At 55.0% G+C, this 24165-nt stretch overlaps 2 protein-coding genes across 3 annotated transcripts; both read left to right on the forward strand.

Annotated features, from left to right (window-relative positions):
- Window positions 1-336: 336 nt before the first annotated feature.
- SPIRE2 (spire type actin nucleation factor 2) lies at window positions 337-6451 on the forward strand. Its single transcript, XM_015874379.2, has 15 exons — window positions 337-590; window positions 2718-2755; window positions 3007-3366; window positions 3457-3537; window positions 3613-3777; window positions 3855-3941; window positions 4038-4161; window positions 4234-4403; window positions 4490-4652; window positions 4868-4995; window positions 5106-5240; window positions 5317-5384; window positions 5511-5538; window positions 5678-5793; window positions 5886-6451. Exons 1-15 carry the CDS (start codon window positions 374-376, stop codon window positions 6094-6096), a joined length of 2091 nt encoding a protein of 696 aa, XP_015729865.1. The 5' UTR covers window positions 337-373; the 3' UTR covers window positions 6097-6451.
- A 309-nt stretch (window positions 6452-6760) lies between these two features.
- Window positions 6761-23557, forward strand: TCF25 (transcription factor 25). 2 transcript variants are annotated; one of them, XM_015874380.2, is made up of 18 exons: window positions 6761-6970; window positions 7946-8113; window positions 8762-8836; window positions 10683-10807; window positions 12274-12339; window positions 13502-13584; window positions 14133-14263; window positions 16121-16220; window positions 17414-17507; window positions 18536-18628; window positions 19245-19350; window positions 19693-19852; window positions 20789-20876; window positions 21440-21598; window positions 22056-22146; window positions 22460-22539; window positions 23012-23084; window positions 23315-23557. In XM_015874380.2, the coding sequence occupies exons 1-18, from the start codon at window positions 6776-6778 to the stop codon at window positions 23474-23476; spliced, it is 2049 nt and encodes a 682-aa protein (XP_015729866.1). In that variant the 5' UTR covers window positions 6761-6775; the 3' UTR covers window positions 23477-23557. The 2 variants fall into 2 exon arrangements, with proteins under 2 accessions (XP_015729866.1, XP_015729867.1); XM_015874381.2 differs by having other exon boundaries at window positions 6761-6949.
- Window positions 23558-24165: the final 608 nt, after the last annotated feature.

Raw genomic sequence — 24165 nt, forward strand, 5'->3', positions numbered from 1 at the left:
ACGGCACGCACTGAGCACCGCACCCCGCACGGGGTCCGACGTCCCCTCCGCCACGCTCCGTGCGTCCCGCCAACCCGAGTCGAGCCGTGCTGAACAGCGCTGTGCCGAGCCGAGCCAAACGGAGCCGTAGGGCGCCGAACCGAACCCAGCCGCCCCAAACGGAGCCGCAGGGCGCCGAACCGAACCCAGCCGCGCCGTGCCGCTCCTCGCCGTACCCGCCGTGCGCCCCCGGTGGCGGCGGGAGGCGGAGCGGGCGGGGCCGTGTCGGGGCGGGCCGAGCCGAGCCGTGCTGAGCCGAGCCGTCCCCCCGCCCCTCCCGCCCCGCCCGCCCGTGCGGCGGAGGTCGGCGGCGGCGGAGCGCGGGGATGGGGCCATGGCGCGGGCGGGCGGAGGGGGCCCGCGGGAGCTGTCCCTGGAGGAGGTGCTGAAGTGCTACGAGCAGCCGCTGAACGAGGAGCAGGCGTGGGCGCTCTGCTTCCAGGGCTGCCGTGCCGCCGCCGCCGCCGCCGCCCCCTCCGCCGCTCCGCTCCGCACCGCCGACATCCGCCTCCGCGGAGACGGCAGCGTAGCGCTTCCACCCCCACCTCCCGGTAAGGAGCTCGGAGACCGAGGGGCGGGGCCCGGCACCGGGGGTGCCGCACACCGGGGGAGAGGGTACCGGCACCGGGGGTTACCGGCACCGGGGGTATGGGGTTTCCGGCACCGGGGGGTACCGGCACCGGCGGGGAGTGCTGCACCGTGCCGCACACCGGAGCTGCCGGGGTTACCGACGCCGCAGCGGCGCTGGGGATACGGGTGGAGGGCACCCGCGCCGGGGAGGAAGGACGGGAACTGGAGGAGAGATAGAGGGAGTCGGTACCGGAGAGAAAAGGGACGGGAGGACCGTGGGCGTCGGTGCGGGGCCGGCAATGCGGGCAGCGGCAGCGGGGGGGCGGGAAGGCGGGACTGGCAGCGGGGGGTACCGGAGGTGGTGGCGGCGATGGGACCGGCACTGCGGGACGGTGGGAACGGAGCCGGGCGGGGGTGTGCGTGGGGCTGGGGGCGGCGGGGGGCACGGAGGGCAGACGGGGACGGACGGACCGACGCGCGAGGACACACGGCGACACGAGCAGCGCAGCCGCGGGCACAGAGCTCGCACCCCCCTCCCTCCGGGGGCATTGCGGGGCAGCCCCGACCCCGACCTTTGCACTCTCGGCCGTGCCTTCCGTGCGGGCGGGCGGTGCTGCCGGGCAGAGCCCGCTGTGTTTATGGTCTGTAATTAGGCACGACCGGGTGCCAGCAGCAATGAGCAGCCTGCGCCTAATGACAGAGCTCGGCCCACGCCTCGCCCCGCGTGGGGACAGCCCCGACCGGTGCCCGCCGGCTCCTGCGTGCCCCGAAGTGGTTCGGGGTGCTCGGGCCGAGTGAGGACGCTGCGGTGACTCCAGCTGCCCAGCGAGGCTGCGGCAATTGCTGCATGTCCCCACGGCTGGCAGCAAGCAGGGTGCTGCGGTGTGCTGTGTCCTTGCTGCTGGCTGCAGGGATGCTCCTGGGATCAGGGCATGGAGATGGATCCAGGCTCTCTGCTGCTATGGGTAGCTCCCAGCACAGCCGTGGGTATGGCTTGGGTCCCATCAATACCAGCACCTGCACATGGCTCTGCAGTGGCAGAGGGCACAGGGTGAACCCACATGGGGTGTACTCCATGTCCCCATCCCACAGCATCACCTACCCTGAAGGGAGCAGCCAGCAGGTGAGTGCTGCACAGCCACCAGAATTGTGGCCTCATTTGACACCACGGCTGCAGGCACTGCTGTTCCTGGTGCATCCTGTCCTGTTGCAGCCATGGGTGCTCCTCTGTCCCTGGTTTGCATCCAGGAAAAGCTTTTCTGCTTCCTCCTCCCAGCCGGATCTGCTGGCTGCTCCACCACCATACGGGATGTGATGCCACCCCCCTGGGCTGCCTGCAGGGCTTAGGGGCTGAAATGGCTGCGGGGCCACAGGCTCCTGTAGCCAGTGGGAGTGGGCTGCAACCCTGTTCTACCCAGCTTCATCCTGTTCAATGGGTCCTGGACTGGGCTCCTGACTGCAGCCAGCACGAAGCCTCAGCTGTCCCTGCCTTGCACTGCTGCATTGATTAGTTAAATGGTGGGGTGATGGGCACAGCACGTAATGGACGTGGGGATGATGGATGTGGGGTAATGGTCTGTGCTCTCCTGGGCCCAGGGCAGTGCTCTGCTCTGCAGCTGCTGCTGGGCAAAGTGGATGCAAGGGGCACCTGGGCACTTCCCTTGGGTCCCACGCAAAAGGCACAGTTGCTCTTCATCCCATGGCTGCAATGATCCCCCAGAAGGGCTGAGCTGCCTGTGAGCTTTTGGCCTGAGTTGTGTGTGTGTGTGCATAGTGCTTGTGTGTGCTTGGTGCTTGTTTGTATTGGCATGGTGCCTGTGTGTGTGCATGGTAGTTATGTGTGCATGGAGCGCTCTAGCCGTGCCATCTCTGCAGTGAAAGGAGCATCGGTAGCACCATCAGCTGAGTGCTGCCTGTCACTGCACCACATGCAGGGCTGTGCTCTGTGGGTCCCTGCAAACAACACAGGGCTGTGCAGGCTCAGGATGGGACGAGCTGGGGGTGGGAGTCCTGGCTTGGGTGCAGCAGCCCAGGGTGTGGGGCAGAAGGTGAGGAGAGGCTGACCCCCAGCCTTGGGGCCTCAGTGACTGTGCCTTTCTCTCCCCCAGAGCTGCCCCTGCTGCTGACACCCGCTGCTGAAGCACAGGTACGTGGGGACCCATGTCTCTGAGCTGGATGCCTGCTGGCTGCACATCACTGGGCAGGTGATGTCATGGCACCACAGCATGGCCATGTGTTCCCTTGTGCATCTCCTCCTGCTCCCCTTGCCCTGAGGCAATGGGGTCCTGGTGGGCACTGGGTGGTGAGGCCCACACTTGATGGATGGGGCTCTGAAAGCAGATGTGGCACGGGCTGTGCCAGGGCTTTTGGTGGCCCAGCAGTGGCTTCTCCTTGCAGATGGTGCAGTCCTTGGGCTTCGCCATCTACCGGGCGCTGGACTGGGGGCTGGATGAGAACGAGGAGCGGGAGCTGAGCCCACAGCTGGAGCAGCTCATCGACCTGATGACCAACAGCGACTCAGAGGACAGCGGCTGTGGCACGGCCGATGAGGGCTATGGGGGGCAGGAGGAGGAGGAGGAGAGCGGCGAGGGGCCGCTGCGAGCAGTGCGCACCTTCGGGCAGGCCATGAGGTGCTGTGCTGCACGCCTTGCCGATCCCAATGAAGCCCAGGCTCATTACCAGGCCGTGTGCCGGGCGCTCTTTGCTGAAACTGTGGAGCTCAAAGCTTTCCTGGCCAAGATCCGCGATGCCAAGGAGGTGAGAAGCTTGTCCACATGGGGAGATTGTTGGGATCCTAAAATGCTGCAATGACTGCAGTGGGATAACAGTGCCCCTGTGCCATCGCAGATGCTGCAGAAGCTGAAGGAGGATGAGGAGGCAGAGGAGAGGCCGGCAGCAGAGCTGGGCAGCCTGCGCAACACGGACTGGGTACGGCAGCACGGTGCAGCCATGCAGGGGGATGGGGCTGTGGGAGGGCTGGCGCTGACCCCACACCCCCGGCAGGCCCGGCTGTGGGTGCAGCTGATGCGGGAGCTGCGGCACGGCGTCAAGCTGAAGAAGGTGCAGGAGAAGCAGTTCAACCCACTGCCCACCGAGTACCAGCTGACCCCCTTTGAGATGCTCATGCAGGACATCCGCGCGCGTAACTACAAGCTGCGCAAGGTCATGGTGAGCGCACACGGGTGTCCCCACACTGGGATGTGATACCATCAACCAGTGCTGGTGCTGACACTGCCCTCTCCCAGGTGGACGGGGACATCCCACCACGAGTGAAGAAGGATGCCCACGAACTCATCCTGGAGTTCATCCGCTCCCGGCCCCCACTCAAGCAGGTGGGTGCTGCCCACTCAGGTTCCCTGTGGTCACAGCCCCTGGGCTGGGCTCGCTGTGAGCCCTGAGCTGCAGCATCCTGGCTCCGTGTCCTGCAGGCGTCAGAGCGGCGGCTACGGCCACTGCCCCAGAAGCAGAGGACACTGCATGAGGAGATCTTGGAGGAGATCAAGCAGGAGAGGAAGCTCCGGCCCGTGGAGACATCATACCGGGGTCAGAAAGGTACTGGCATTGCCTCTTCTGCACCACGGGTGTCATGGCAGGACCCAGTGCCAAACCCCATCCCCTTCTCAGGGTACAGCTCACTGCCCTGCATCCCACACGCCTGCTCCAGCCACCTCACATCCAGCTCCTGCATTGATCTCTCCATGCCTGAGGCCAGCACTGTGCCAGCACGGCCACGGCCCCGCATCCTGCTCAAGGCACCCACACTGGCAGAGATGGAGGAGATGAGCATCTCCGAAGTGAGAAAGGGGCTGTGGTGGGGATGCCAAGGCACAAAACAGAGCTGTGGGGGTCTCTAGGTGATGCTGTTCCTGTGGCCTTACAGGAGGAGGACTCACCAAGCACAGAGTCTGTCTCGGGGCTGCCCATGAAGCGGGACCGCTCCTTCTCAGAGCAGGACCTAGCCCAGTTCCAGAGTGAGCTTGCTGGTGGCCATGCAGCACCCAAGGTTCTGGAGTCACTGGATCCCGAGCCCCGGCCCCGATCAGGTACTCCTGTGCTGCCCCAAGCCCAGTCATGTGTTGGGATCCCCATCAGTGTCCCTGTCATCAGCACAGCCCACTCCACATCCCACGTGCCCTGTGACATCCCTGTCCCCATGTCACCAAGGGTCACTTTGCCATGCCCTCCAGCCAACACTTGCTGGAGGAGTTGTGTGTGGCAGTGTGTCCTCACTGTGTCTTCCTGGTGTCCCACCATGCAGGCTCTGTCCCCGCCAGCTACCACCCAGTGCCATACGGCTCCACACCCCGTGCTGCCCTGGGTGCTGTGGAGGAGAAGCCAGAGGACGGCTCCAGCACTGCACCCAGCAGCTCCAAGCACCTCTGGCTGGTGAGTGTGAGACTGGAGCTGTGGGCATGGCCTGGAGTGAGGGTTCACGGTGCAGGATTTGGGGATCGGGTCATGCCACGTGTGGGGGTGATGGCTCCTGTCTCCCCCAGGAGTTCAGCCACCCCGTGGAGAGCCTGGCCCTCACAGTGGAGGAGATGATCAACGTGCGCAGGGTGCTGGTCAAGGCCGAGATGGAGAAGTTCCTACAGAGCAAAGAGCTCTACAACAGCCTGAAGAAGGGCAAGGTGGGGACTGGGACTGGAGGGGCTGAGCTGCCCCTATACCACCTGCACCTGACGCTCACCCTGCCTGTGCCCACAGGTCTGCTGCTGCTGCCGCGCCAAATTCCCCCTCTTCTCCTGGCCTGCAGCCTGCCTCTTCTGCAAGCGGTGAGCACTGTGCCATGCCATGCCGTGCTGTGCTGTGCTGCACTGTGCTGCACGCCATGGTGCCAGAGTTGGTGGGAGGGTGCCCTGGTGGTGGCCCTGCTCACCTGCTTCTCCCCGTGCTCCCAGGTCTGTCTGCTCCTCCTGCAGCCTGAAGGTAAGGGACCTGCTCTGCTCACTGTCACCAACCCCAGTCCCAGTCCCTGTCTGACTTCCTGGGCTGTGCTGATCCCGCACGGACCTGGGGTGAAGGGGACGCCCCCGGGTGCTGCCCCTGATGCCCACCACCCCGACAGATGAAGATGCCTTCCAAGAAGCTGGCTCACATCCCCGTCTACGCGCTGGGCTTCGAGAGCCTCCCGGGCTCACTGCTGGCCAAAGCTCTGCCGCTGCGCAAGAGGGAAACCTTCCAGTGAGTCCAGCACCCTACGAGGGTCCCACTGCCTTCCTCCCCCCCTCCTCCTCCTCCCCGCACGGGGCTGATGGCACACGCTGCACCCACAGCTCGCTGCCGGGTCCAGGCTGGCGCCGTGTGGAGGAGGAGTTCCCGCACATGTACGCTCAGGGCTCCGTGCTCCGGGACGTCTGCACCGACTGCACCGGCTTCGTGGCTGACGTTATCTGCTCCAGCCGCCGCAGCGTGGCCGTCCTCAACGCGGCTCCCCGCCGCCCCGCCGCCCCGCGCTCCCTGCGCTGCACGTCCTGGCACGAGTGACGGCCCGGCGCCCCCCCACCCGATGTACATATATACATAGGATGGACACATACAGCCTCTATATTTATATACCTATCGGACATTACGGACCGGGGGATGCGGGACTCCGCGGCTCCCATCCCACATCCCCGTGTCGCCGTCCCGTCGTGGCGCTGGCACAGCCCTTGGGGTCGGGGAGGGGGGGCTCTTTGTCCCCATCCTCTCGGTCCCGTTTCCGTGCCAAGCCCTGCAGGGGCCGGGCCGCCTTATGGCCCCGTGTCGGTGTCCCGGCCCCGTGTCGGTGTCGCGGCCCCGCGGTGCCTCGGTCGCACTGCACATAACACCCCGTCAATAAACCACCATGGGCTGCTCCGGGGCTGGATGTTATGGGGCGCAGCGCCGGGCTGGGGGTGCTGTGGACACGGGGCACACGCAGCTGACCGCAGTTGTTGCCTACCGACCCCGCTGCAGTGTGGCGGTGCCCCCGGCAATGCTCGGCCCCCCACCCTACAAGGGTCCCGCTGTTCCGCTCCCCGCCCCACTTATGTCCCGCCGTGACCCCATGTGGGTACCACGCTGTACCGGCCATACACCGACCCCATTGCCCGGCCGGCTCGGGTATGCGCATGCGTGCTGGGGCCCCTTGCGCAGGCGCAGTGCGTAGGTCAGATGGCGCAGGCTCGGAGAGGCCGGGCCGCGCATGCGCAGTGCGGCGCGGGGCTCCATGTCGCGGAGGGCGCTGCGACGGCTGCGGGGTGAGCAGCGGGGACAGGAGGAACCGGGACTGGGAGAGCTGGGCCTGGAACCGGGCACCGAGACCGAGACCGGCGGGGAGTGGCCGCAGCCAGCTGCCAAAGCCAGGGGGCGGCACGGGGTCAGCAACCGCTTCGAGCTGGTGAGGGGCGACTGGGCCTGAGGGGCGACGGGGCCTGAGGGGTGGTGGGGCCTGAGTGGGCCTGTATGTATGTATGTGTGTGTGTGTGACAGGGCCTGTGTGTGTGTGATGGAGCCTGACGAGGAGCTGGTGGGGTCGGGGTGGTGGCAGTGGCTGAGGGGAGGCAGGTGGTCGTGGTTTAGGGATGGTGGCAGCGGTGGAATCGTGGGGTGGCAGGAAGGTCCCAAGGGAAGGAGGAGTGTGGGAACAGGAGCTGGAGGGGAGGAGGTGTGGGGAGGTCTACAGGGCTGAATGGGGGGGGAGTGGAGGGAAAGCAGGTGGGGAACAGCCTGTAGGGTGCACAGGTTGATGCTTGGAGTTGTGTGGTGCCTGAGGGTGGCCAGGATATAAGAGTAAGAAGCACAGGGTATGGCAGAGCAGGGTTGGGATGTGTTGTCAGCGCTGGTTCTGGCTGTTGGGCAGCCCGACAGCCCTGGCGCCTTTGGTAGAATCATGTCTGCTGCCTTCCCAGCGTGTGTGACCCTGGTGCTGGTGGTCTGGGATCAAATGGGTACTAATGGAACACGTGGGTCCCAGGAGGGAAAGATCTGGGCCCCTTGGCCAGCCCCAGCTGTTCCCATTTTAACTGCAAAGCTGTGGATGGGGTTGGTTGGAGAGTGGAATCCAGATAGGGCTGTGTGATCTGTGCTTACTGTGTCATTGCAGACATGTAGTCATGGCTCTGCAACTAGTAAGCAAATGCAAAGACACCTTGGTGCCCACCAAACACTGTGCTTTCAATGAGCTATCATCCCCAACCCGTGTTCTGGAGAAAGCAACTGAGAAGCTGAGCCCTTCCCTGCTTCTGCAGCACTTTTCTCTATCATTTACTGGTGTGAATAGAACGAGGTTGCACAACCCCATCCTTGTGGCTGTAGGAGAGGGCGTGATGCGGCCATGTACCTGCTGCTGCAACTTGTTCTTTTCTCTGCACAGATCACCAGTGAAGAACCAGAGGATGACCTGTCATCCAGAGAGGAGCGAGCAGATGCCAGGCTCAAAGAGCATGATGTAGCAGAAGGGAGCAATGAGGAGCCTACACCTGAAGAGGAAGAACACAGTGGACAGAGAGATGGGAAGGGGAGAAACCAGCCGGACCAAACGGTAACACAGCTGCAGCTGCCTGGTAGTGACAGCTGCTGCCATGCAAGGTGCAGAGTATGACAGTTGCAAAAGCATGTGAAGAAAGGGGCTTTTTAAGTAAGAGCTGGATGCTGTAAATCTAGTCCATACAATACTGGTGGTGAGGGTAGGGGCAGTGAAATGAATTAGCCCCTTGGCCTCAGCCAGTAGAGTGCAGTATTTGGCAGTGACAGTGTGGCTGGAGGAGCAGGGGCTGCTCTTTGTGTGTGCTTCAGCTAGTTCGATGGGTTGGGAACACTTCAGATATGCAGGGTGAGCTTTGCTCAGCCAGACCCCACGTGAGCAGTGGCTCAGATGTGGCCCTGACCCCAGTTTTGCTGTGTAAACACTGCAGAACACGCCTGCTGCTGCTCTGTGGATTTCCTGGGTAGAAACATGGGAGCTGTCAGCACACGTAAAGTTAGATTGGAGCTGGGTTCCTTGCTCTGGAAGCTGCTTGGGAGTTGTGGAACTGTGCTTGGGACTGTGTTACTTGGCGGTAGTACTGTGGAGAACTGGTGATCCTGGAAAACTGTAGTTTAGTTCTGTATGCTCTGGGGAAGCAGCAGCGCAGACAGCAGCATGCAGTGTTGGGGTTTGCTCTGACAGCTGTTCCATTTATTTCTGCAGCCTGTGTTGAATAACAAGCCACGAAAGAAAAAGAAGAAAAGGAAAACAAAGAAAACTTCAGCAGGAGAGGCTCTGGTATGTGTGTGTTTGTTCTGAGGGCTGGTGGTTGTGCTGGTGTCTGCATTGGGTTGGGATGGCAAAGTGGTTGCAGAAAAGATTTTGAAGCAAAAAGTGCTCCTCCTTGAATTGTATTCGTTTGAATGTATGAAATGGCAATAACAGCTTATGACTGTGGTCCTTTAAGCAGTGGGACTGGCACAGCTCTGCTGCAGGTGGTTTAGAGCTGAAATCCTCACAGCAGCTTTGCCTTTCATCTCTGCTTTGAGGCTCTGCACAGGAGGGGGCTTGCAAAGATTTTTGCATTTTCATGATGCTGCCTTTGCCCTACTTAGAGAGCTCTTCCAGCTCTGCAGAGCTCTACAAAGCTCACACTGCTGACAGTGATTCGTGTTACCTTTGGCTGTTTCTCTGTGCACAGCCACACACCTTCTCTGCTGTTTGGCATCATATTGCTAAACGCTGACAAGTGTGTGCTCATTCCAAGTGCATTCTCAGCACATATGTGGCCAAGTGCCCTTCCAGGAGGATATGCTTCTGTCTCCTTGTGATGAAGGGAATGAGGGGACTGTGATTCTTGTTGTCTTAATTGTTCACTCCTAAGTAAGAGTGCTCAAAGAAGAGAAACAGACGTTGGATAATGCTCTGTGTTGTGGGTAGCACAGTCAGTTGCAGCATGCTGGGGTACTGAAGGAGCTGCAGCAGGTAGGTGTGGGCTGGCAGCCACCTCCCTGGAAATACATCTGGGGTCTCATGGTTCAGTCATTAAGGGAGAGAACCCCACGGAGAGCCTTTCCTGGTCCAAGAATGATGAGCAGAAGGGTGACATCTGCCAGCCCTTATCTCTATGGAGATTTAACTCCCAGAAACAGGCAGTTTGATTTGTGAACTAGAGATAAAGCTACCTTTGTTCTGTCACTGAAATGCAAAACAGTATATGCTTTTCATGTACCCACTCCACACAGTGTATTTAGTTGGATAAGGCAACCTCGGAATGCTGAGTGTCATGAATGGAATTCCACTTTCTGCCCATGTGGATCCTAAGGAGGATGTGAAGTGGCCACATAAGAAATGTGTCACTTGCTACCTGTGGGCAAAATAGAGGGAAACTGAGGTGAAAGTGTTGTACAGCTGTTGAATGTTTTCTGCTGGATGTGTTCTTCTGGTTGTTAGAAGAGTGGGAGGTGACCATGCAGCACGTTAGAACTGGATTACAGGCGTGCGTGTGTCTAATTTTCTGTTACAGTGATCACAGCAGTAATTCAACGATTCTGTGGAAAGCAGACAGTGAAGGTTGATTTATTTCACCATTAAAATCAGCCTCCCAACTTTTCATGGTATTTTAGGAAGTTAGATCGTCATATAAGTAAACAAGAGACAAAGCACAGCTTTGTAGGAGAGGGGAGACCAGAGAGCAGACACGCACAGACTCGTGAGCTGTGTTGTGCTGGGAAGGACCACTGTGGCCAGTTGGTTTGGGCTCAGAGCACGAGGCCGGCAGCAAGCCTGCCACGCTGGGTTTATTCAGTTGACACACTCAGGCTTGTGATAGTATGAAGAGCAGCATCCTGTGATGCCTTGAAGAAGGAGGGAGAGCAGCCAGCATTTTGGGGGCAGTTGGACAGGGATGGCAGGAGCAGGGTGGGATTCCTGAGGGAAATGCGGGGTGCTGGGTGGAAAGCAAGAAGCCTCATTACAAAAGAGTATGCGTGCTCCCGAAGTTGGGGTTGAATCAGGGTGAACAGTGGGGTCTGTGGGATGATATCGGGGTGAGCCACAGGACCTGGAGGCAGCTGGGTGACCTGTGTGCCTCTGTGTCTCTTCCTGTAATTACTGCCTTGTCTTTGCATATGCATGTCTTAAGGAAGATGATGACCTGGAAGACATCGACAGCTTGCTGGAGAAGATTGAGGATACCAATGGACTATCACAAGAGACCCAGAGTGGAATAATTGCAGACAGCAGGCCTCTGCTCTACATAGAGCACAGGTAGAGCTCGCTTTCCTTCCTGGCTTTGAGTGTGACAGAAGTATTTGTATACTGAGGAAGGGAGGTGGAAGCCTACCTATGTAATCTGGCCATAAATCCAGAACCTTATGTGAAAGGAGTTATGGTAGCAGTTGTACACAGCCCCATTTCTGACTACTGCTCCTAAAGCTGTGCTCAGTTTTTAGCAGCAATGAGTGTTCTCTGCTGTCCCATCTGCAGTGGGTGGCTGGATCAGATGACCCCCAGAAGTGTCTTTCAGGCTAAAACTGTTGGTGACTCTGTGTTGAAAACTGTTGGTTGACTCTGCCTCAGCACATAAAGCTTTGAAGCCAGACTATTCAGGCCAATACACCAATACATGCTGCCCTTCAAGGAGGGCTAAGCAGTACCAGCAACTAATTTCACCAGGAATGCTTGTTAGACTCGTCTAACCTTTCCCACATGTGACCATTAACAAAGTGGACTAAGTGCTGGGCATGTCCACCAGCTGAGGAGGCTATTAGCCTCACACTAGACATCTGTAACATCACAGCCTGGATCAGCAGCTTCTGTGTCCAGCCTGTCTCAGAGTTCTGGGTTAATATGGATACTGGCAGCTCTTTCTCTTCTGGGAAAAGAACTTGTAGGACTGAACAATCTACCACTCAGGGTTCTGAAACCTCCAAACACACTGCACCAAAACAATCTAGGCCAGTGGGTTCTTCTTGCTAGTTTAGCTAGTTTTCCTTTTAATAAAGGGAGGGATGTTTGCTTGCCAAGATGTTTTCGACTTCAGTGAATTCTCTGGTCAGGTGAATGTTATTCAGAAACCTTTGAGAAGTGGATAATCTCAGAGTGGGAGTGAGTTGGCAGTGCTGGATCTCAACCTTCCCACTCCCTATCTTCCTTTGAGCCTTTCTCACTGGATGACAGAGAGAAACCCCCCTTAAATGTGCCTCTCTTCTCTGGGCCAAATGTTAGATGAAGAAAACTGTAGGTGTTGTCATGCTTTGATGTACAATCTTTGTATTAAAAGCATGTATTTTAAGCCTTGCCAGCCTCCATACAGTGGTTAGGGTGCTTGCCTTGGGTTGCAATCCGCCACTGATAGGCTTAGCAGCAGTTATCTCGTGTTTTCCAGGTGCAAATACCCCAAGCATGTTTCCCTGAACGAGGCTGTCCCTGGGAGCATGCCAGGCTAGGGACCCATCTGTCCTGGAGAGGGCAGCAGTATTCCCTAGCTCACTGTCTTTAGAGCAGTGTACAAAGGAGCTGTGCACCTGATTGAACAGGGCTTTGGATACCTCCTGCTCTGACCACTAACTGTTCTCCTGGTGTGCTGTGTCATACCAGAGGGGTGTGTATGTGATAGTTCAGGAGTTTGGCCAGGGATGGTTTTTGGTACAACATACCTGGCTTTGTTAAAAAGGAAAAGATTGCAAGATTTTTGTCTGTTTAACTTTTCTTTCTTGTTTCAACATTCTCAGAAACTTGAATCCAGAGAATGAGTTGAAGAGATACTTTGGGGCTCGTGCTGTTCTCGGTGATCAGAGGTTAGTCCAAAGTTTAATAGTAAAATTTTCTGAATTTTGAGTTGCTGTGTCTGTCCTTGCCTTGGCGTTGCTTACTGAGTCTCTGGTGCTATGCCTGTGCTGGGAACCCAGGGCACTGCAATGTGTTCATGGGGTCTTACTTATTTAGTGGTCAGAAGAATATTTTTGGGGCTGTGTGTGAGAAAGGTGTAAGGTTTCTTCAGACTTTACCTAGTAGTTCCTTTTTCTTTTGCTGGTTATTTTAACCCCCTCTCCCATGTACTGTCAAATGCCCTTATCAAATCTTTTTGTTCAGATTCATAGGCTATTAGGTTCTTGGTCCTATTCCAGCTTTTGTTTCTTGTTATTATTCTGAAGTCTCTGTCTTAGAGTAGACCCTGAATACTTTCCAGGTAGTCTCATAAGCTTGCTCATGTAGGCTCAGGGCACCAACTGCTGCTTAGGTGTAAGATTTCTGTGCAATTACTCATTGCTTTGTCATTGATGTTATACAGAAAATCCTTGGTTTTGAGGGCTGGTTGGTAAATGTGCACAGAAGAATGGTATAAGCTCGGGGTGGTGATGGTGGAAAGGGAAATCTGTGATAGGGTCTGTAGATGAATTAGACTCCTCCAAGGAGAGACTAAAGCAAAAGGTGGCATCTAGCACTTGAGGAAAAAGAAGCAGTCCCTGACTAAGGAGATGTGACTTCCTTAGAATTGCCTTGATTTCTGAATTCCTCTTGCTCTGAACCAGAAAATTGGTTCCACTTATAAATACAGCTTAAACTGAATCAGTCAACACTTGGAGGCCCTGCTGGGAAAATATGAGTCAGAGGGATATGGGGCTCTCTTAATTGGGCCTGGGAAGCTTTTTGAAGCAAAGAGGCAGCTGAGAACTTGGCAAGAGTAAAAACAAGGGAAAGAAACCATTGAAGTGGAAATGCTTGAGGCACTGACTGCCCCAAAGAGCAATGGGTAAAGCAAGGAAGAGCCAGAGTGAAGGTATGTTGTATCTCAAAAGCAAGCATGTAAAAGCTCTGGGTGAAAGTTCCGCATGGCAGGGCTGCATCTGGGGAAGAAATTGGATCTTTTTTCCCTGAATCATCCTTTTTCTGGCTGTTTTTTTCCTCTGCGTTCTGTTAGTGCAGGGAAAATGTGACCTGTCATGTTTATGTCCTCAGGCCAAGGCAAAGGCAGCGCCAGTACGTCCGCAGCACGTGGCTGACAGCTCCCAAGAACACCTGGCCACGCTACAGCAAAACAGGTGAGGCTTTCAGTGCTGCTTCAGAGTGCTTCTGGCTGACAGTCCCATGTCCATGGGGCTGCTCCTGCCAGCCGTACTTTCTTAGAGCCTCCGTGCACAGAAAGTGGAGCTGCTTCCATCAGCTGCCAGGCCCTGGCTTCTGTGCCGGCTGGTGTGAAAGGGGAACTGCTCATCAGCTAATGATGGAAAATACTTCCTTTCTCAGCAAGAAGGGCTCTTCACATTGCACCTTAGCATCTGACTTGTTTTTCCCTCCCTTTACTGGAGGTAGCGGGTGATGTATGCTTCCCTTCTTGCAATAGTCTTACACAACTATGAGAAAATATCCACGGGGAGAGCAAGCTGTCTGGGCTTTTCGAGTGGGTTTCAGAAGTTGGCTCATAGAAGGAGGGGAAGTAATGTAAGTTCTGTGGAAGTTTCTGAAAACACACCTGGTTGTGGAGCCAGCAATGCGTACAAGCTTTCTATGTGAGAAGAAAGCAGAAGAGTTTCAGCTGCTTGTGCTCGCAGGCTGGCACCAGCAGGGCCCACATCTGTGTACTCTCTAGGTATTGCCATGCAGCTGGTGGAGACCAGGAGGGGAGTGCAGTACTTCACATTTGAGCACCATCGTGAGTACCAGCAAGTGCAGTTCAAGTTCCTGGATGCTGTGGAGTCCATGGACCCCAACAACATTGTGGTATGTTGTGAAATTGCTCTGTCATTTCGAGCACTGGTGACCTGTAGTGCTGTGAACCAGCATTTGCCTTGTAAATAAGACAGGGGGGCAACTTGGTGCAAATAAGGCCCAGTCCCTGGTGACCCACCCTTGGTGGCACTGCTGGAGGATGCCAGGTAGGCCCTCAGGAACTGCCCATTTCCCTGAAGGGATAGGAATAAAGCTCCCTTGTCTTGACTCTTCTGCTGGGAAAGGAAAAATGTTATACAAATGCATCTTTAAATGGGACTCTAAACTAACAGTTATTCTATTTATAAACTCTTGCATGGTTGGAAAAAAAGTGTTTTCCTGGTATTGCAGCAAAACAGTCTTTTTGTTGAAAGCTCTTCATGCATGTTCAAGCTCATTAAAGCGTATGGTAACATTTATAGATGGCAATGATAAGCAACAGAGAAATTGCTCTGGACCCTACTGAACCGTAACTGAAGTATTTTTGCTCTGAAAACTCTGGCCACGTGAGAGTGGAAATATGCCCTAGAGAAGTTTCTTAAAGAGGCCACTGTCTCCTAAAGACAAAAGGCCCTTAAAGAGGCCAAAGTGTAGTTCCTCCTGCTTTCCCACCCTCTGCTCACAGCCAGTGCTCTCTGGAGCTCATCAGTTCTTGTTAACTAAACTGGGGGATTCACTTTGGAAGTTGCAAGGAAATTCTATCCAGCATCTTAAAGCCTGTTCAGACACACTGTCACACACTGTGCAGAGCAGGACAGATTTTCTGTGATATATCTTGGTCTTCATCTTTGTTGAATGGCCTGACTGCATTTGAAGATGGCCCTACAGCTTTAGACTCATTTTTTTTCTGTTATGGGAAAATCTAACAGCCCAGGATTTGGTGATGCTCAAAGTACTTCAGAACCCCAGTCAATATACCTGTGGCAGCCACAGTGTGTGTGGCTAGAGCCTGTATGTGCCTTGCTGCTGTGGTTTCAGCATGCAAAATGCAAAACATGTTTTTCTGGGAGTCCTTCTTAGTGAATGCTCTTCTGCTTTTACCTGATGGATTAAATGAGTCTTGTTGGTCAAGTTGTGGTGGAATAAAAGCATTTTCCTTTATTGCTATGACCTCAAGTGCTCCACACCTTCCAAAATGAGGGACTGACTGGAAAGGAACTCAGAGAGGGCAAGGAGAAGTAAAACATCATACAGAAGGCACTGAGGCAAAGGCACTGGGCTGGACAGCCTAGAATGTGAAAGCTTTGTACTGTAGGTGGGAATGTTGTCTGCCACCCTGCAGATGTACAACTTCCTGAACCTCTGTAGCCCATTTATAATATAAGTGGTGAACAAAGAGTTCTCTGAAGTATGATTATACATAGGCTTGCATTCAGTAGCCTGGAAATCCTTTCTTGCTGTCCGTTACCATTCAGGAAGTGGATTCTGAGATTGTAGTAGATGTGTGGAAATGTCCTCAGTGCCCAAAGGAAGCAAAAGCCTGATAAAATATTCAGGCTTCTTTAAAAAGGGGTAGGGAATGGAACAAAAATATAATAGTGCCTTCTGCTTCCATCCTGAATGATGTGTGCAGTTCTGGGCCCTCCACCTCCAAAAGGACACAGTGGAGTTGGGCACAGTGGAGAGGACAGCAGAGATGATTAATGGTCTGGCACAGCCTCTGTGCTAGAATGGCTTTGTCATCTGGCATGGTGCTGGGTGGGATATGCCCTCACATTCAGACCCAGAGTCAAGAACAGCCCCTTTCTCTTATGTGCTGCATCAAGGCGTTTGTCTTCATGCCAGTCTCACGAGCTTGCCTTGTAGGCAGAGTGCATTAGAGATTGGTGATTGGTGCCATCATCTAATCAAGCTCATGTTCTTGTGTAGCTGCTGCTTCAGATGAACCCATACCATGTGGACTCCCTTCTGCAACTCAGTGATGTCTGCCGGATGCAAGAGGATCAGGAGATGGCCCGTGACCTCGTAGGTGAGAGTGGAGGTGTGGGGTGGATGTGCTGGCAAAGGTTGTGAGGCTGCAGTGATTTCCTGCAGTATAATCCACTCTGTGGGCTAGGGAGCAGCAGAGGCAGCCCTCCCTCTGTGGCTGGCTGGAGTTGATGAAAGCTCACTAAGGAAAACACCAGCCAGAGTGCTTGGCAGCATGGCATTGTGCTGCTGGGGACAGGCTTTTGCTGAAGGTACAGAACGGAGAAGGAGAAGAAGGAAGGAAGGGGCACTGCAGTGACTTGTATCTGTAGACTCATGCAGCGCTGAGCAAATCCCTCCTAGAAGTCACAGCTGAACAGTTGCTATGGATTAGCCATCAAAGGCTTCTGTTTTTGTTTTGTTTTCTTTTCAGCAAAGGAGCAGCAAACCAGAAGGGTTTGTTTCTTTGTGACTCTGTGGCTCTGAGCACTCGGCCTCATGCTGCTTTTCAGACTTCCAGCTTTTGCCGGAGGCTTTTGAGTAGAGCTGGACATGTTTGTCTGTGACAAAGCATGTTGCCTTTCACCTTTAAAGAGAATGAAGGGATTGTCTGGATGTGATGGAGTGGTGTCACCTGTAGGAAGTCCTATGCAGGAAGAGGGTCTGATTCAGCAGCTACCAAATGCTGCAGTATGAGAGACAGTGTGGGAAGCCCACCCTGTCCATGGAGAGTGTACATGACCTTCCAGGCCACAGTGACCAGCACACTGTGTGTCAGACTCTGCTTCTTCAAGCATTTCAGGCAAGTGGGAGGTGTCCTGGGGGATAGCTGTCCCTCAGACTGCTGTGCTGCAGAGATGAGCTGTTTGGTAACAGGAACATGTGCTTTTTAGCATGATAGGATGGGCCAGAGGTTAAGTGAGGACAGGATCTTTGGCTTCTACATCTAAAAACTGTTGTAGAGGAGACAGCTGTACTAGCCTCAATCCCAGATCCTCTCCAGAAGAATTACTTTTCACAACCCCAGTTTGATATAAGGCCTGCAGAAAGGAGCAGGACCTGATTGCCTGGTTATCTGCTGAGACGCTGAAGCTGCTTTGCACTTTGAGTTGTGAACAAGCTTATCTCCTTGCCTGTGGGTCATCTCACTTAGCAGTGTCTTCTTGACTAAGCTGACCCCCATGTTGTCAAGGCTGGGTTAGCATGCTATGCAGGGCTGCTGGCGTGTCCTGATGGTGTGTGTGCTGTCTGCAGAGCGGGCTCTGTACAGCCTGGAGTGCGCCTTCCACCCCGTCTTCAGTCTCACCAGTGGGAGCTGCAGGTTGGACTACCGGCGGCCAGAGAACAGGTAGGCAGCCACCTGCTTCTGTACCAGCCTGAGGGCGCTTGTGGCATCCCCACGGCCTACTTTGGGCACACAGACCCAGATTTACCAACCCTGCTGCGTCATCCATGCTGTGATGGTGGCAGCTTGAAAGGACCTTGAATGTCCCTTTCTGTCAGAAAAGGAATTGCCTCTGCAGTCAACAGCAACATCCCTTAATGAGACAGGAGCAGGAAGTGCCTGGCAGAAGGCTACCAGCAGCTCTTGTGCTGCTGGGTCACTTGCACTGAGGCAGGCTGAGGCTTTTTCTGCAAAGCATCTTCTTTCCCAGGGGATTTCTTATTGGAGCATTAGCTGTTCCTTTCTGTCACATCCCTTATGTCCAATTAGTACCCGTTAGCCCGAAGTAGCACTTATTTTTGTCCTAAAACTCCTCATGGTGTGATCAAGTCTGTGTTTGGTCACTTATGTGCTGTCTGGCTGTTTATGTAACATTGATAGTTCTGCAGCTGCAGAGGAAGGTGACTTTATTCTGGGAATTTTCCAGTCAGCTGACCTAAGTAATCTCTCCCAAATTGCTCTACCTGGAGATTGCTCAGGTTTCCAGCAGCCACTCGCTGTCAGACTGTGCTGCCCGTGACCTGAACGCTGTGATGTGTATCTCACCCAACTGGGATGTTCATCCCCCCCTGTACATGTCACATGTGCTGTGTCACCATCCCTACGCAGTGCAGGGACAGCAGCAGAGGCACGGCTGTGCAAAGTCTGTGGCATGCAGACTTCAGAGATTGCCTTGTTTCTGTTGTCCTGAGTAGCTGGCCCTAGGGAGTGTGTGTGTGTGTGTGTGTGTGTGCACAAGGGGATCAGATGTAGAACCAGCCGTGGGTTTATTGTCCCAATTCTTTCATGGAGGCATCAAAATTTGAAGAAGGGGAGGAAAAAAAAAAAAGAGAGAAGATTGATTTGGGCTGATTTTTGTTCCCTGTTCTTAACTGAAATGTGCTGCTACTCTCACATCAGGCTTCTAAAACCCATTCCTGCTCTCCACACAGGGCTTTCTACCTGGCTCTGTTCAAACACCTGATGTTCCTGGAAAAGAGGGGCTGTCCCCGGACAGCTCTAGAGTTCTGCAAGCTGATTCTGAGGTAGGTGCCCCTGCTGTGCCCCCATCCCTGCAGCCAGAGCCAGGGGCTGTGGGGCTCACGAGGAAATACTTTGAGCAACACACTTAACCCTCATCTGTCCGGGCTGGACAGAGCAAATGGAGCTGTAATACTGTCCCCAGCCTCAGTGAGGGCTTGTCACTCCTTAAGGATGTAGTCCCACAGGTTGGTTTTGAGCTTGTGCTCTTATCTGTACTGCTGCTTTGGAGAGATAAGTGGTTGTTTGGAAGGAGACTTAATAATATGGGACCTCACAGTCCCTTGCTTTTGGTTACTGAGCTCTGGACCTGGCTTATAATTACAACAGAGCCTGCAGTCTCAGCAGAGCTGCTGCATAGCAGTGGCTTCAGCCTTCCTCCCACTTGGTGCTGTGGCAGGCCTGTCTCCTCTTTGCAGGGGCACAGTGTGGGTGAGGTGTTGCATCGTCCTCCCAGCTGTGCAGGGATGTTTTTATCCTTATTATCTCCATTTGCTGAATACAGAATGACTCTGAGTGCCAGTTGGAAAGTCTTGTTTGACTCAGAAATTGGGGCAGGCACTTCAGCTTTTGTGACACTTACTTTTTAATTCCTCTTGTTGTGCTTGCTTCCCTCTGAAGCCTTGATCCAGAGAATGACCCCCTGTGTGTGCTGCTGATGATTGATTTTCTGTCCCTCCGAGCTAGAGAATACGCCTTCCTGACACGCATGTTCCAGGAGTGGGAGGTGAGTTGCCAACAGTCTTGTGAGCAGCAAGGCAGGGCTAGGGGACAGCTTGCTCCTGGGGTTCTCCCTACCAAGCTGGACTGCAGAGTGTGGGGCTTCTGTAAGCCGTTACCCCTTTGGGGGCTGTCATACGGGCAGGCTGTCAGTTGGAGGTTGTTGGAACAACCATGAAGGCTAAGGTGTCAGTGTTAGGTTCTGTTGTAATCCTGGTATTCTACAATCAATTGTATAAGCTCAAAATCTCTTACTCAGCTGTGGGGGCACTGAGCCAGTAGCTGGAAGCTGTACAGAAATCACTGCACAGCATCATTTCTCGGTAATTCTCACCCTCTGATCCTGCAGAGTCACCGGAATTTGTCCCAGCTCCCCAATTTTGCCTTCTCGGTGCCGCTGGCGTATTTCTTCCTGAGCCAGCAGGAGGAGCACTCGGAGCTGGAGTTAAGCCAAGCCCGGGAGAAAGCTGCCCGGCTCATCCAGCTGGCGCTGATCATGTTCCCAAGCGGTAAGTCTGTCCCCACCGGTAAGTCAGTCCCTGCAGGCTTTGTCACTCTGTTCATCTGTGAGAATGAGCGCTGGATTCCAGGCAGTCAAATGCAGGAGCAGCATTTTGCCTATGGCTTGCAAATGTTGTTGGCTTCTGTCTGTGTGCGATGGGAGCCCTGACTCCAGAGGGGTGACTCTGCTCAGCCCACCGACAGAACCCATCGCCAGGGTTCATCCTGGCACTGTGGCACGGGCAGTGACAGAGCTGGGCACATGCAGCCAAGAGTCCTCCATGTGCTGGGAACAGGTCAGCAGTGGTTTTCCCTGTTGCTCACCCTCCCCTCTGAGCGGCTGATGCCCCTTCATTGCAGAGTCATGGGCGTGCAAGCTGGTGGAGAGTGAGGACTGAATTCTGCAAGCAGGAAAACATTTTACCCTGAGGGTGCCTAGAACAGACAGTGGGTCTCTCCCAGGCACTGCTGTGCTTTAGATGTTCTCTCTATGGTTGCCCATCACTCTTGCTTTTATCCCTGCTGTCCCTGAAGGGAGATTCAAAGCCCCTCCAAGCCCAGAGGGGCACAGAATGCCAGGGAGGATGTGTCCTTAGAGCCCAGAATAAACAGCTTTTGAACAGAGCTTTAGTTTGTGTTGGTTGAAACAGTCTTTTTTACCATATGTCATGGTGACTGGCATAAAAGTCTTATTTAATTTCAAAGGCCAGCAAGACGAAGTGCATGAAGTTGCACCTTATTTAACTGGATAAAAAAAGAAAAACAGAAGCTTTCTTGTTTATTTACTCTGGGTCTGTTTCCATCATCCAGAGGCTAAAACACAGCATGTCCTCCAGCTGCAAAGCTGCCCCTGGGATGGGACTGTTTCTGCAGGGCTGGCAGTGGTGACTGACTGCTCCCATGGCACTTCTGCTGAACACGAGCTGTGTGACTTTCTCCTGCAGTTCTCATGCCGCTGTTGGACCACTGCAGTGTGCAGCCTGATGCCAGGGTCGCCTCCCATTCCTTCTTTGGGCTGAATGCTCAGATAAGGTAAGGCCTGGAGATGTTCTCAGTAAAGAGAAGGAATCGGTTTTGCTGGTTGTGGGGCTTTTGCTTGCCCAGGCAGCTAATGGAACTTAAAAGCTGCAGAGAATAATTACTTTTTCTGAGAGGCTCTTAGATGCGTTGATAATGGATTCCCATGAAGGCTATCAGATAACTCTAATAGACCTGCTTCACCTTAATGTGGCTGGGTCAGAAGTTCATCCCGCAGCCTGTTGGTACATGTAGTCAGAACGATGTGTGCTGCTTTCAGGGCAGACTGTCTCCTGCCAGTCTGGATTTCCCTGACACGTGGTCCTCCCAAACACGTGAATGGTCTCCCCCTGAGGTAAAGGCAGAATAACTTTCATCTCGTGGCTGTGCCTATCCCAGAAATAGAAAGAGGCAGAAAAACTGGTGAAGGTGGATGTAAACAGCAGAGCTGGGAGCCTGCCATTCCTCTCTCTGTGTTCTCACACTGAAGCACAGTGTGGAGACCATGAGCCCTTTCCAGGAAGCACAGAGACCTGCAGGCAGGAGGAGAGTGCGCTGAATAACGTCTGTCTCCTTAGCCAGCCTCCTGCCTTGAACCAGTTGACGTCCCTCTATGTGGGAAGGACTCACTCCCTGTGGAAGGACCCAGCTGTCATGGCTTGGCTGGAGACGAACGTCCACGAGGTTTTACGCATGGTGGATGCCAGGGACCCGCTGGTGGAGGAGTCTGAACACAAGTGAGTGCAGCAGGCAGAGGTGATCAGCTCTCGAGCTGGACCTCAGTGCTGACAAACAGGGACGGATCAGGCTGGGGGCTTTTCAGACAAGGGGCAAGCTCTCTCTCGGGCAGCAGTGATGCTGGGGTTTGCTCAGAGTGCTTAGAAACGTTTTGGAGCACTGAGAAGTGGGGGGGGGAGGGTGGCATTAGTTTTTGTCCTAAACTAAAGTTAGTTTGCTCTGCTGACCTGGAGCATAAGGGAGCTGTGCAGTGCCCCTGAGCTGTTCTGCTCTTCCATTTGAAGGTCAGCAGCTGCCAAGTGACTTTGGCTTTGCCTGCAGCCAGCTCTGTGTGATGCAGCAAGTGGCAGCAGAGCCAGGAATGAAGCTGAGGTTGCACATAGAGAAGCAGAAATGAAACGCTGGCTATGCTGAGCTGTGCTGCTTGCTAGCTGCTGTCCCCCCTCCCTGCTTTAGGAGGAAGATGCGATACCAGAGCGCACCCAGGAATATCTACCGGCACGTCATCCTCTCAGAGATGAAGGAGGCCACGGCAGCTCTGCCTCTGGTGAGGGGCCCTGACAGGGCACAGACAGCACCACTGTGTGCAGCGTGGTGGCATTCCAGTCCCTGCTACATGTGCAGACATTGTGCACATCTCAGGCCAGAGCCACCAGAAAGAAGCATCTGTGTGACCTCGAAGCTTCCACCCAGTATGCCCAGCTTCCTGGGCGTCCTTGGGATAAACACACAGTGCTGTGTGGGCAGGCTGGGCTGTGGCTGATGATTTCCCCAAGACCAAGGCCTGCCCAACTGGTCGGACCGTCTCCACGCCTGGAGGTGCACAGCCTTCACCTCCCCTCTGTTCTTCCTCTCCGCAGGAGGTGACATCGCAGCCTGTGATGGGGTTTGACCCCCTTCCACCGTTAGACTCCATCATCTCCTACACTAGACCAGAAAGGTACCGTCACCCTGTGTCTGCTGGCACAGCTCTCCTCCCACTGATGATGTTCTCGGGCTGGGCTGCACAGGCCGCTCTGTGCTGCTGCCCTCCTCCACCTGGGAGGAAGAGCAGCCTGGCTGGAGGTGTTTGCCGACAGGGATGAGCATACAGGCAGGACTGGTCCTGCTGCTTCTGCTTAGGGCTGGTGGTGGCTGTCAGACAGCGGCTCATCACAGCCATGAAGGCAAAGGCTGCTGAAGAACTTGGGTTGTTTCTTAACCAAAGTGGTTTGGGGTAAATGAAATCTGGATAAGAAAACTCTATGAGTTCCCAGGGGGAGATACAGGGGGAGCCCAGCTGGCTCACAGGGAGCTGTGCATTGTCACAGCGTGGGGCTCACCAGCTCCTGTGCCCTACCTTGGCCCAAAGAAGCACAGTCAGGTTGAGTGAAAGCTTCCCTTTAACTGTGTGTGCCATTTCTGTCTTTCAGAACCAACCATCCATCCAATGAAAGCACTTTATCTCTCTTCTTCCGATCACTGTTGCCAAATTTTAACTTGCAGGTATGTAGCAACAGCAAAGCAGCCTCTGGCAAATCAGAGCACGGTTTTGCTTTCATTACACACAAGTTTCTCCTGCACAGTGTTTCTGCAAAGGGAGTGGCTCCTGGCATATGCAGTGTGTAAACGTCAGGTTGCAGAGCAGCCTGATGCCTTTTGGCATGCGGTGCTGTCTGTGTCTGCCTGCTCCAGCCAGCTCTGAGCCTGGCTGCTGCAGCTCCGCTCTGTTGCAGGGTGACATCAGGCACGATGGAGATGAAGAGGCGGGAGCGGGGCAGGACCTGAACCAGGGGGTGAACCGGCTGATGGCGGCCATGCGGGACATGCTGGCCAACATCCAGTTCCAGGAACCCCCACGAGACGACAATCCCGAAGGCGACGGGGACTGGGACTGAGCCCAGAGCTCCCACCTGCCCCCAGCCCCGTGTGATCTGTCCCCACCCCCGCCGCACTCCAATAAAGTCCTACAAAGCAGAGGGGCTGCCTGTCGTTGTGGGGAGGAGGCTGCCGCTGCAGCGGGGGGGCTGAGCAATGTCTTAAAATGGGAGAGCTAATTACAGCAGCTGTCCCTCGCCAGCTTAGGCTCCTTCTGGCCCCCTACAGATGCATTCGTTGCCTGATTCCCCCAGCTGCTCTCCTGAGCTCCGTCCTGTGCTTAATCATTGCAGATCCCTTGTTCTCCTCCTGTCCTTTGCTCCTCCTCGGGGTGAGGGCTCCGGCTCCTTCCCCCCCTCCCCGTTGGGGGCTGCGGGGGCTGCTCCCTGGGGGCGGGGATGGACTGGGCTGCACGGAGCGGCTGTGTTGTGCTGCAGCCTCTAATCGTGCTTGGAACAGAAAGGATGCCCCTCTCTTTGCTTTCCTCTCTCTTCCCTTGTTTTGCTGCCTTCAAGCAGGGCGCAAAGCGGTTCGGTGCCCGGAATGAGGTCAGCTGCGATAAAGCCCTGAGCTCATCGCTGCTGCTCACATTTCTGCTGTGTAACGGTGGATGAGGCTGCACTGCCCGGAACAACGTACCCCCTCCCCCGCTCAGTGCTGCAGCCGGGCTCCCTCGGGGGAGCTCCCCAGCTGGGGCTGCCTCCGTTCT

The sequence above is a fragment of the Coturnix japonica genome, chromosome 11, assembly GCF_001577835.2.
Source record: "Coturnix japonica isolate 7356 chromosome 11, Coturnix japonica 2.1, whole genome shotgun sequence".
Taxonomy (NCBI): domain Eukaryota; kingdom Metazoa; phylum Chordata; class Aves; order Galliformes; family Phasianidae; genus Coturnix; species Coturnix japonica.

What these genes read in the sequence shown, in the direction of transcription:
- TCF25 (XM_015874380.2), top strand. Translation starts at nt 6,776, where the DNA reads ATGCGCAGTGCGGCGCGGGGCTCCATGTCGCGGAGGGCGCTGCGACGG. An exon ending in GATGGCCCGTGACCTCGTAG is followed by an intron (nt 16,221 to 17,413) that starts GTGAGAGTGGAG and finishes TGCTGTCTGCAG; the next exon opens with AGCGGGCTCTGTACAGCCTG. An exon ending in TGCCAAATTTTAACTTGCAG is followed by an intron (nt 23,085 to 23,314) that starts GTATGTAGCAAC and finishes GCTCTGTTGCAG; the next exon opens with GGTGACATCAGGCACGATGG.
- SPIRE2 (XM_015874379.2), top strand. Translation starts at nt 374, where the DNA reads ATGGCGCGGGCGGGCGGAGGGGGCCCGCGGGAGCTGTCCCTGGAGGAG. An exon ending in GCCTGCGCAACACGGACTGG is followed by an intron (nt 3,538 to 3,612) that starts GTACGGCAGCAC and finishes CACCCCCGGCAG; the next exon opens with GCCCGGCTGTGGGTGCAGCT. An exon ending in GCCTGCCTCTTCTGCAAGCG is followed by an intron (nt 5,385 to 5,510) that starts GTGAGCACTGTG and finishes CCGTGCTCCCAG; the next exon opens with GTCTGTCTGCTCCTCCTGCA.